The following is a 12317-nucleotide window of genomic DNA, read 5'->3' as shown; positions in this document are numbered from 1 at the left end:
TTCCCGCCTTCAGGCTGGTCCTGAGACATCCCTTTGCTATGAAGCTGAAATGCCTCTTCCGGGAGATGGACCCGGAGGCCCACGGCCATTTCTAATTTGGCACAGCTTGTTCAGAAGTAGCAGTAACAGCTATTTACTGCCACCTTAGGGCCCCACATTTATTATCCACTGAACTGCTTCTCTTATTTTTTCTTTAAGAAGTATTACCTGAGGCTCTGCTATGTCTACAGCAGCAAACCGTGTGGTGGCACGTTAATCCTAGAGGAACAATGACTCCATTTAACAAAAAATAGCAAAGGCAATGGTGGAAAATGGCACAACTGCCTCGCTGCAAAGTTTGCAGGAGCCTTCCTTAACAACTGGGGAAATAGACCCAAATCCATAAACAAACAACATACCCACACAAAGCTAGGTTTCTCAGGTAACCCCCACGTGTACAGATAGAAGGTATCATTCCTATAACAGACGTTAGTCTTGCTGAAGCATCAACACATTTTGCAGGAGTGTACGTGGGTCTTAAACGCATGATGTTTTTGAGCAAGAAGGAGGGAATGGCTTCAGGTCTGAGGAAAGGGGGAGCATTTATTCAAATTGGAGGGTAGTTTGTATTTTGGGGACTGTTCTCAGACCACAACCTTGATCAGACACACTTAACCCATTGCTTTTGTACAAATTTGGTACCTTCTGTTCTAAGCCATGGTGTGTATGTGTGTGTATGTGTGTGTGTGTGTGCGCGGGCACATGTGTGTGTGCACCTGTGTGTGTATGTGTGTGCTCTCTGCCTATTCCTTCAGGACTTTGCCCAGATCTTGTTTCCGTCACTTCTCCAGATGGTGCCACCTATGCCCCCGCCCCCCATGATAGTGGTTCTGTCTCCACTAGGAGACTGGGGAATGTGGTTTGTGTTCCTTGACTCAGCAGAAACTTGGTGGCTGCCTACTGTGTGTCAAGCATTCTTCAGACAGCTACAGATGGACCCACCAGTGGTCGTCTCCTGCTCACATTCCAGTATTAAGTATCTGCATGTTCCAGGAACTCCTGCTTCTATACATCTAGCACAACTTTCTCTTCTCATATTATCACAATTTACTCCATCCCTTATTAGGTGACACATTTCTTGGCTGAGGGAGAGTGCCATCTACTTTTGGGGTGTTCTTATCACATCCTAGAAAGGGGTTTTCATACACATCTGGTCAAATACTTAATTCCTCACACAAAAGGAATGAGTTTTTTGAAGTGTTGTTCAAAAATGGGCCGAGTACCACTTGGAATCAAAAGCTAATAGTTACTAAATAGATGAAAAAATTCTTCTTTTTCCCAATCCATCATATTCTGTGAAGGGAAGTTTCAACGTGGTGCTGGTAAGGCTTCAATCCAGGTTATTCCGCTTTCAAATAAAGGGAGATAGGCCTTGGGTTCATAAGTTCTGGCAAGCAATACTATCCAGCTAGAATGGAATACCTCTTGTTTTCATTGTATTTATTACCTCCAATTAAGGACAAGTAATACTAGTTTCCCATTTCTGGCAAATTTCCATTATGGAAAATAAATGTGTTCAAGTATAACAGTGAACGGATTTAAAGAAAAATTATAAATGCAATTTCGGGCGGTACTCAGGTATGGTAAAACTCACGAAGGTAATAAATGCTAACTACAATTTAGTAACCTTTGCCCAAAAATACAGCGTTAACAGAAGCCAAGATTTTCAATTCTGTACCTGTTTGGGCAAAACCTAATGTGAACCTTGTTTTAGAACAACAGCACACCCTGTCCACTCAAGCTGCGCTTGTTACTGGGGGGAATGGCTCCAGCTCCAAATTAAAAACAGTATCAGTGATCAGAGAAGAAAAGTCCAGTTTTTAAAATCTTCCAAAGTCCAACGGCAGCTCTAACTCCTGGCTCCTTAAAGGATTAGTAACACTTCAGTATCAGTTGATGTTTGGCCCATGGAGGAGAAACTAAGTGAGGTTACTTTGAAAATTCACGACCAAGGACCTTATGAGGACAAAGGGAAGCGATCCAGGGAGCATTCAGGAATAGTTTTAATTAAGTGAGTCAAGTGATCTGGGTTTCAAAATGCAGAGGAAATGTGCCTCTCCTCTTTTCTTTTTTAAGAAGGAACTAGCACTAACCAGACATGTTATCTGCCGCCTTCTAGGCTCCGCACTGGGAAAGATGCCCAGGAAATAGAGATAAACCTATTATTCTCCCAACTAATGCTTGCAGCTGGCACCCACAGGCTCCCCAATGAGAAAAAGAGAGGGTGGGACCAAGGCAGATATTTTGGTTCATATTTTAAGTCTGTATTTTTCTCCCAGAGACTGTCAGTATCAGACTGCTCTGAAAGACTGAGGATTTCTTGAAGGTACTAACTCTTACAGACCACAGAATCCTGCTGTTTTACTTAGCCACCAATGACTCCCACATCCTAAGAAAAGGCCCTTATGATAATAAAACTGTGACATACTATCCCCAGCTTGCGTCACTACGAAACCTTTAAAAAACTGAGATTTCATAAAATCAGGACTCCTACTAGCTGTCTGTCAAGGGCTACCTTTTCCAAAGAAATGCTCATTTTCCTCCTCTAGTGTTGACCCCATACAGACCAGGTGAGAGGTGGCAGAGGGTGATCTGAAACCCACCTATTCAGTCAGCCACAATGCCTGACGTGGTCATTATTGGATTGGTCCTTTGGTTTAAATGCTTCGGGGATCAAATATTTCCTTCCTCTGTAAGGTGGCTCTTTAATGCCCATAACTTGTTACAGGGATTTATGGTTACTAAACTAGCAAAGTATGGGGGAGCATGGAACAGTCCTACAGCAATGGGGTGCAGGATCCATCCTTCGGATAAGGAACAGGGGGTTCCAGCACGACCAGTGGGTGAGGATCAGGCCTTGTGGAGGTGCTGATGACTCAGCACTGGGATGAGGGAATGCTGTAAGGCCAAGAGATGCTGGAATTATACCACCAAATACAAAACATGGCAGGAGAAGTCCTTTGCCTAGAGCTGGCCTTTCTTCTTTTCTTCTATTTGCAAATTTCTCCCAAGCTACCTACTCTGTGCCCAGCACTGACTAGGAACTCGGGGATGGAGGGGTTCAGGCAGACAAGATCCCTGTTCTTAAGAAAATTTTGCCTTCATACGTCGAAACGTCTTAAATGATCTAAGCTCCTCCCATCTGTACTTAATTCCTTTCCCTCCTCCGGCCAATCTAACAAACTGAGCTCATCCCATTCATGATAATTCACTGATGGGGTCCTCAGAAAGCTCACAGCCCAGAAAGAGGAAAACCCATGTAATCAAATAAAATCACTCTAGTGTGCTAAGGTGTAAGTGGAAATACTTAATTGCCAGTGGGAACACAAAATATTTCATAAAAGGGTTACTGTTTAACTTGAGTTTTTAGGACAAGTTAGACGGGACACAGACAAAGGAACAGCTGAAATATACGACTGCCATGCCAATGCGTAATGACGCTTTACCAGCAAGATTAACTCGAGGACTTGTCCTGTCTTGCTCTGTCCCTGTTAGATTTAAGTAAGACATAGCTTGCATTTATCAGCTACTTCACAGTGTACAATCTAATTTCATATATAAACCTCGTCTTCCTCGCAACAGCTCTGTGGAGCTGGTCCCTTTATCTCAATAAAGAGCAGGATCCTGAGACTCAGAGGTCCTGTGATGTTCCTATGTAAGAAATTGGGGAGCTTGCTAAGTTAGCAGGGCTGGAACTTGAATCTCTATCTTCCAACCCTAAGCCACCCTGGCTCTGTGACTTTCCACAGAGAAACCCCACATTTGCTGATGACTGTATATAAATTACTGCAAGTTCTGTAACCATGTAATTCAAACAAAGGTAAATTTTACGCAATTGCTTCAAGTGTAGACTCAAGAAAAGCTTCCAGAGAATGTCTCACCTTTGCCCGAAGTACACTGCATGGCAAAAATGGGTCCCACTACTCGTGATTCTTGCCTGCGTCCACTACCCTCCCCATGGAACGTCTAGCATATGGAGCTTGCATGAAATCCCCTTGCACGTGTTATTAACTCTGGCTTTGGATCAGAGTTTCTGGCGTAGCTCACTGCCCTGATGCCTGAGCTCCACCACAGACAGCTGAATCCAACACTTGGGAGGTGAAGGGCAGGCACCTATTTTCCAGTGGTTCTTAATGTTGATTGAGTAACAAAAATACTTGGGGATTTTTTTTTTTCTCCTTTGAAATCAGAGTATAGATGTGCGTGAACATTTACAGGATTTATCTATCCTACTGTCGTGGAGTTCCATCACCAAATTAGAACATGCATACCTGTGCCATTACACTAGCTAGATATTCAGATAAAACCTAGTCAATCTGAATTTGGCTGAGGTACAATTTTGTTAGTGTTCCAATGATATGATATCGAATTTTAAATATATCAGCCTGTTCAGAAGAGAAACAATTTTCAACTCACTGGGGGCCCTGACAGGCAGGGGTGGCTTCATAGATGGGTAAACTGGGCCGACGCACGAGGCCACGTGCTTAGGAGGACCTATGCCTGGTTGAATGTTCCATGGTCTCTCTCTTGAAATTCATAATGAGTTTTGAACAAGGGACCCCACATTCCCATCCTGCAACACTTCTGCCTGTGGCCATGGGCTTCTATGTCCAGGCTCCGTTGGCGTGGGTTTTCCTACTGGCTGAGTGGAAAATGTGGTTGAAAAGGCTGCTTGTAAAATTAGTGATGAACAGATCTCCGGTGAGAACTGGCGGCTTGGGGAAGGTGAGGGTGAGGCGTGCTATGGACGATGGGAGCTGGCCCAGAGGCCCAGGATTAGCCGCCAACACCGTGGGGCGGGTAGGGAGGAGACCACCAGGAGGCCTTCACTCAGGAGCCTGAATCCTTTCTGAACTTCTCCTGCGTTCCCTCTCTCTCTCGGTGTGGTGTCTTCCCTCTGCAGGTAAGTCACCGCTTATTTTCAGCTCCCAAAATACGGAGTTCAGAAGTGGACAGTTATGAGGAAAAAAAAAGGTGGTAGCTAAAGGGTTCTCCAGACAGAAGGGCTCAGAGGAAACACTGAAGCTGTGATTAAAAAAAAAGAGAGAGAGGGAAAGCCTGTCCTTGCCTACTGTCCAAGCGACAGAGCCCAGAAAGTCCTTAGATTGCAAAGGTACACCCTCAAATCTATTTATAGGCTACAGAGTAATAAAATGGAATCAACTCAGACACAAGAGCTATCTCCTTCACACACATTTATCTTCTCCACGGGTTCTGAGGCCATATTTGAAATGTTTTAAGACAAAATGAAAATTTCACGACTATCTATTCCAGTAATTCTGGAAACCCAGCATTCTCAGAGTTCTCTTATAAAAACCTCGAGTCCTCGGACTGCCACCCACGGATGAGAATGACTGTCTTTTTAAAGTTGGACGGAAATGACTCCTCAGCCCGGAATAGAGTCATGCTGACCTTTCTCTTTATGGGAAATATATACCTTTTTTTCCCTAATATTAGCTAAAGACACAGGAGTCCTTTCAGAAATTCATTCTAAAATTGTGTTTTGTGACTCATTCTTTTCTGCCTCTTCTGCCCTGAAGGTGGTTTTGGTTGTAGCTAGTCCCTCCTCAGCCCCTCAAAAAATCTAAAAATATGAAGAGATGTTTGTTGCTTCTGTTCCCTTCTCCCCACCCTCGATGATTAGGAAAGTACTCTCTCAGAGTTACCATATCAGTGTGAGTCAAGGATGATTTTTCAGTATTTACATTTAAAATTTTACTTACTCTTAAAGAATGGAGTCCTTGTTACATATTAAATGCTTTAATAGATTATGCTGTGCAATCCTGACAACGGAAGGAGACACATTAGTCTCATTTTTCATTTGATGAGCCCGCGGTTTTTAGTGGTAACAGCTTTCTTGGACACAGGACTCTAGTGCTGCTGACACTGGTCACGAGCTCACACTAGGGATGGAGCCCGGCTGTTGGGGATCTTACTCCTGGCCTTGCCATTTCCTGGCTGGATGACATTGAGTAAGTCCCTTAACTTTTGTTTCTCATATTCCACCATCTATAACATAGTAAGACCTAACACGTAAGGTTGTTGGCAAGACTAAGTGAGTCAACATATGAAGGGCATTTAAAAGAGTGCCCAGACATACGGACCAGTGGAACAGAACAGAGAGTCCAGAAATGAACCCACAAGCTTTTGGTCAACTAATCTTCAACAAAGGAGGCAAGAATATGCAATGGAATAAAGACAGTCTCTTCAGCAAACGGTGTTGGGAAAACTGGACAGCAACATGTAAATCAGTGAAGCGAGAACTCTCCCTTACACCATACACAAAAATAAACTAAAAAAAAAAATGGATCAAAGAATTAAATGTAAACCTCCTAGAAGAGAATATAGGCAAAACATTATCTGGCGTACATCTCAAAAATGTTCTCACAGAACAGTCTACCCAAGCAATAGAAATAAAAGCAAGAATAAACAAATGGGACCTAATGAAACTTACAAGCTTCTGCACAGCAAAGGAAACCAGAAGTAAAACAAAAAGACAACCTACAGAATGGGAGAAAATTTTTGCAAATGAAACCAACAAAGGCTTGATCTCCAGAATATATAAGCAGCTCACACAATTTAATAAGAAAAAAACAAATAACCCAATCCAAAAATGGGCAGAAGACCTAAACAAGCAATTCTCCAAGGAAGAAATACAAATGATCAATATGCACATGAAAAAATGCTCAATATCACTAATTATCAGAGAAATGCAAATCAAAACTACAATGAGGTATCACCTCACACCAGTCAGAATGGCCATCATTCAAAAATCCACAAATGACAAATGCTGGAGAGGCTGTGGAGAAAGGGGAACCATCCTACACTGCTGGTGGGAATGCAGTTTGGTGAAGCAACTGTGGAAAACAGTATGGAGATTCCTCAAAAGACTAGGAATAGACTTATCAGTATGACCCAAGAATCCCGCTCCTGGGCATATATCCAGAAGGAACCCTACTTCAGGATGACACCTGCACCCCAATGTTCATAGCAGCACTATTTACAATAGCCAAGACATGGAAACAGCCTAAATGTCCATCAACGGATGACTGGATAAAGAAGATGTGGTATATTTATACAATGGAATACTATTCAGCCATAAAAATGACAACATAACTCCTTTTGCAGCAACATGGATGTCCCTGGAGAATGTCATTCTAAGTGAAGTAAGCCAGAAAGAGAAAGAAAAATACCATATGAGATCGCTCATATGTGGAATCTAAAAAAAAAAAAAAATGAATGAACATAAATACAAAGCAGAAAAAAAAAAATGAATGAACATGAATACAAAATACAATTCATAGACATAGAATACAAACTTGTAGTTGCCAAGGGGGTGGGGGGTGGGAAGGGACAGACTGGGAGTTCAAAATTTGTAGATACTGACCAGCATATGCAGAATAGATAAACAAGATTATACTGTTTAGCACAGGGAAATATATACAAGATCTTGTGGTAGCTCACAGCAGGAAAAAAATGTGACTATGAATATACATATGTTCATGTATAACTGAAAAATTGTGCTCTACACTGGAATTTGACACAACATTGTAAAATGACTATAACTCACTAAAAAAAAGTTTATATATATAAAAGAGCACCCAGCAGAGAGTAAATACCACATCATAAATATCATTATTATTGGGTCTCCAAGATTCTCACAATGCTGTGGCCTGTCCTGCTGTATGTCAGCGAAGACCTGGGTTTCTGAGCAATACCGTCATGCCCTACGGTGAGAACCAAAACAGCCAGGGCACTTCCGGCTTATCAGAGGAGAGTCGCATAATGAACCAGGTCATGAATGACAGAGGCAGACTGAGAACCTTTGCAGACAAAGACAGTAAAGAGTGAGAACCAAATACAGCATGTAATCCTTGCATGGATCCTAGACCAGAAACGTTCTGCTTGTTTGTTTTGCTACAAAATACATTTGTGAATGAAACTGGCAAGATTTAAACGTCTGTACATAGATAGCAGTACTGTAATTTCCTGATTTCTAGTCACTGTTCTGTGGTGATGGAAGAGAATACCTGTGTTTTAGGAAATAACACACTTAAGTTTTGAGAGATAAAAGGGAATCATATTTGTAATTTACTGTCAAAAATATGTGTAATAAGTAAATTAATACACAAACATACACAAGGGGAGAGAAGAGAGGACGATTGAGTAACATAGTAAAACATTAACATTTAGGGAATGTGGGTAAAAGGTTTAGAGACGTTCTTGGTCTAATTTTTTTTTCTATTTTTTTATAAGGCTGAAATTATTTCAAAACAGTACAAGTGTTAATCAGTAGAAAGGATAGCACAGTGTAGTGAGTGTGGAACTTGGACTTGGCAGAACTAAGTTTCACTCTAGCCACGATTTCCTCGTGTTCTTAGGCCAATCATGTAAACTCAGACTATTGCTAATCTAAGAACTGAGGCTAGTAAAATCCATTCATTGGGATGAATGTGTATGTAGGTTTACGGGTGGATGGACAAAGTCGCAGCACCTTGTATAAATCATACATTCTCCTAAAGCAGCTCAGGATGGGCTCTGCTACAAGTCAGTTACAGTGAGGCTGCAGGGCTCGCCTGAACCATCGGCAAGCAGAGGAGAAAACTCAGATGAATCTGACACTTCATGTTAGAAATTCACCTTTGCTGGCCCCCTATAGAAGAAAAGTTTTTGATAGGGAACATACTCTGTCCTTAATATTTTTTTAAATGCCTTAAAATAAGAAAAGAAAATGTAAATATGATCAATTCTTGAGATGAGTGATTTTCAATCTGGCTGGATAGCAGATTGAACTTTAAAAAACAAATGGATACTTGGACCCCATTCCTGGAGAGTCTGATTCATTAGGTCTTGGGAAAGTCCTAGACACGTGTACTTTCAAATAGCGCCACAGATACTTGTGATGTTCTTAGAAACAGATGGGTAAGGCCTCACACAATGAAATGGGGAATGTGGGCTAAAAAGGAGACAGCGAAGTTCAACAGGGTCATCTTGGGTATTCACGAGAAAGAAATCAAAGCAGCCTCACTGAGTGAGTTCTCTAACAATAAACAGCGACTTAGGAAAGGGATTGCATAGTGTGTCCTGATGGTCCCCTAAAGACTTGGGCCCAAGAAGCAATGCTGTCCAGGAGGCCATCACTGGAGACTGACCCCATAAAAGGATACTGAAAATTAAACTCAAGGAATTAACAAAGAAAGAGAAAGAAAGAGAAAGAGAGAAAAGAGAGAAAAGGTAGGTAGGCAGGAAGAAAAGAAAGAAAAGAAAGAAAGAAAGACAGGCAGACATATTTACTGCTTGGGAAGTTCTTGATGCTTTACTTCACACACATTTCAGTTAGACAAGCTCCAAAAGGAAATTAATCATATAAGAAAAGAACAACTAAAGTTATTTAGAAGATAGGACTTCACTTTTACAAAGACATATTGGAAAAGTTTAAAAGTCTCTTAAATCAGATCAAAGCAGACAGCACACATAATCAGAATTTATAACCAGAAAATGAGGGGAACAGTTGGGATGGACTTTTCCACTAACTCCAGAAAGCATTTGAGAGGGCAAATGTTGAGATAATTTAAGATTTAAGAGAAAAAAGACTTCCTTATACTCAAAGATTTAAAGGGTAGAAATGGCTAGAGTCTTACGTTGATAAAATCTTTTGAAGGGCAAGTTGGAGATGTTAAAGGAATTTTTTAATCTTTTTTTTTTTTTCTGGGTTGGGGGAGGTAATTCGGTTTATTTATTTTTAATGGCAGTGCTGGGGATTGAACTCAGGACCTTGTGCATGTTAAACAAGTGCTCTACCACTGAGCTAACCCTACCGCCACCCACCCCACCCCTCAGAATGTTTTTAATCTTTGATAACAATATTATAAAAGCCAAGTGCCATATTTTTCTATGAACATTACTTGTTGTTACTACCAAAAAAGTTACTCTGGGCCAAATATATTAAAGTGAAATTTCTAGCTTCCTGTTATGAATTTACAGGGCTGTTGCACAGTCCCTGGGAAAGGTGAACTGAAACAGTGGCCCTGAGCCAAGGTGGCCAGTGCTCCCAGTGGGTAGGCAGCTGCCTGGGAGACAGCTGCAGAGGAGAAAGAGAAGAGTCTCCAGCCAATGCTATGAAGACGGGGAGGCTGCCATTCCAACCTGTGCTCCAGCCACCACCGTCATTGCCTAAAGCAGTCTCTGTACCTTACACACCTTCCCTGAACACTAACTGGCCCCAGCTCAAAACCTCCGCTGGCTCCTTGTTTCCTACTGCATTTCATCAAACTCCTTGTTTCTCACTGCATTTCATCAAACTTTCTTGACTTGGCTTTCCTAAAGCCCAAGCATGACAGACCCCCCAAAACCAACGTGCTTTGGGCCCCAGGCACTCTTCCCTTCCTGAAGTCCAGGGGCAGAGGAAGGACTTCACCACTTGAAATGTCCTTTCTTTTACACTTTCAGGGCAAGGGATTTTACACTTCAGGGCAAAGGACGCCCCTTTTACTTCTTTTCTATACACCAGAGGTTTTCATATACAGCAGTCCATAAATACTTGATAATTAAATGTCTGTATTATGCATTCTTTATTTCTTTTCTTTTTCACATCCTTATCACTCACTCTTTTTCCAAAATGGCTATAGATTACAAAGAAGCTTCTTGCACAATCTCCATCACTGGCTTCTGCCAATCATGCCATTATAACAACACTGACACCCCTGAACAGAACAGAAAGGACTGGGTCCCTAGGCCAGCAAAGGCCGTGGCTGGTATACAATGAACAATTTAGAGTAGTAAAGACTGGAGAGGATTTCAGCGAGGAAAGAAATAAGTGGCTATATTCCTGTTTCAAAAAAGAGAGTAAATAGGCTTCCAGAAAGAAAGAATTACAGAGATATGCTTCAGACAAATGCTTTTTCTACCATAAATTAACTTTATTTCCAAACAAGAATAACAGTGGCCCATAAATACTCCAAAAGTTCTTTAAGTTTCTGTAATAGTATAAAAGAATGACTTATTTAAAGTCTTAGCAATTAAATGATTTCCTTTAGAGTAGCTTGGTTCTTAATTTCTAGCCTTATTTTGAATTGTATAACTCTGCCTCAGTCCCATCAAAAATCTAGGTAATTTACTTGAGTTAATGTTTCATATTCCCTTCAGCTGCTTAGAACATAAAGGTAATGTCAAAGGCTAAAACAGAACCCGACCAACTGCAATATAGGTGAGTCTACTATTGGCATATTCCTCTGGTGCTATTTTCAGGACTGATGTTGACAGAGTCAAGAAGTGTTTTAAAAGAGAGAGAGAGAGAGACTCTCTTTCTATGGATTCTGTCTCTGGGAACTTTACAGCAGAGAAAGATGACAGTTTTAAGATAACAACAGTAATGACGGCAATAACAACAACATTGAAATTAACGTGGCAGGGGCTGCCAGTGCCCACCTGATACTCGTTCTCCCTTTCTCCTTCATAAAGAGGATTTTGATTTTGTTGGAGCATAAAGCACACAGCCTCCGTCACGGGTGGGGGAGGGGAGTAAGGTGACTAATTTCTGACTAATGTCATCTAAGCACAAGTTGCTGGGTTTGGCTTAACAGGAAAATGCCTTACAAGCTGGTACACTCAGTTGGTAATATCTTGTTGCCCTTTGCCCTTCAGTCCTTTCTGCCTGGAAGGAGCACATGATGCTAGAGACAGAGCAGCCACTTTGGAACTAAGAGGCAATCACAAGGGAAAGGCCAAGACAACTGCAGAGATCTTGGGCCTGAATTCTTCAACTGCTAAACTGAAGCCTGTCACAGCCTACCTCCTTACTTCATGTTTCACAATAAGATAACCTCTCATTGGGCTATTTTTGGCACCTCTGTTCCTAGCAGCCAAATTCTTAACGAATATAAATAACGGGAATAACCACAACAGTAGTGGTGGCAACAGCCCTGTTCTAGACGCTTTGCATTCTCCATCTCCTTTAATACTCACTGATCTGTGATTATCGTCTTGGCACAACAGCTCAGGAAACTGAAGTCTGGGCCCCACAGCCAGCTAAGAAGCAGAGTTAGGATCTGGGCACTGGCAATCTAGTTCGCACTGTTTGTGTTGTGCTTTGTACCACCTGCTAAGGGAAGCAAAACAGCAGCAGCTCAGCTGCAGGTTCTGGGGGCAGGTGTGCTGCTCTCCATTGCTGGTCTCCTTTATGCTAAATACACACATCTCTAGTCTGGGCGTCTCCAATAAAGGTTCCTAAGACATACAGCTTTACTGCTTAAAAAGAGTGAAGTCGGATCAAACCCATT

At 41.7% G+C, this 12317-nt stretch overlaps 1 protein-coding gene across 3 annotated transcripts in view; it reads right to left on the bottom strand.

The window, feature by feature from the left end:
- The window catches only part of NME7 (NME/NM23 family member 7), a 171996-nt gene that overhangs the window by 879 nt on the left and 158800 nt on the right, over positions 1 to 12317 (bottom strand). Inside the window, exon 12 of one of the 3 annotated variants that reach the window (XM_032463786.1) lies at positions 208 to 258. The exons of the other annotated variants lie outside the window; for them this stretch is intronic. Within the exon in view, the coding sequence (XP_032319677.1) occupies positions 253 to 258 (6 nt within the window). The 3' untranslated portion in view covers positions 208 to 252. The remainder of the gene's footprint in view (positions 1 to 207; positions 259 to 12317) is intronic. 3 annotated transcript variants of the gene reach the window in all.

This window comes from Camelus ferus, chromosome 21, assembly GCF_009834535.1.
Source record: "Camelus ferus isolate YT-003-E chromosome 21, BCGSAC_Cfer_1.0, whole genome shotgun sequence".
In the NCBI taxonomy this organism is placed as follows: Eukaryota; Metazoa; Chordata; class Mammalia; order Artiodactyla; family Camelidae; genus Camelus; species Camelus ferus.
The sequence above is the reverse complement of the archived record's forward strand: the minus strand, read 5'-3'. Positions and strand labels throughout refer to the sequence as shown.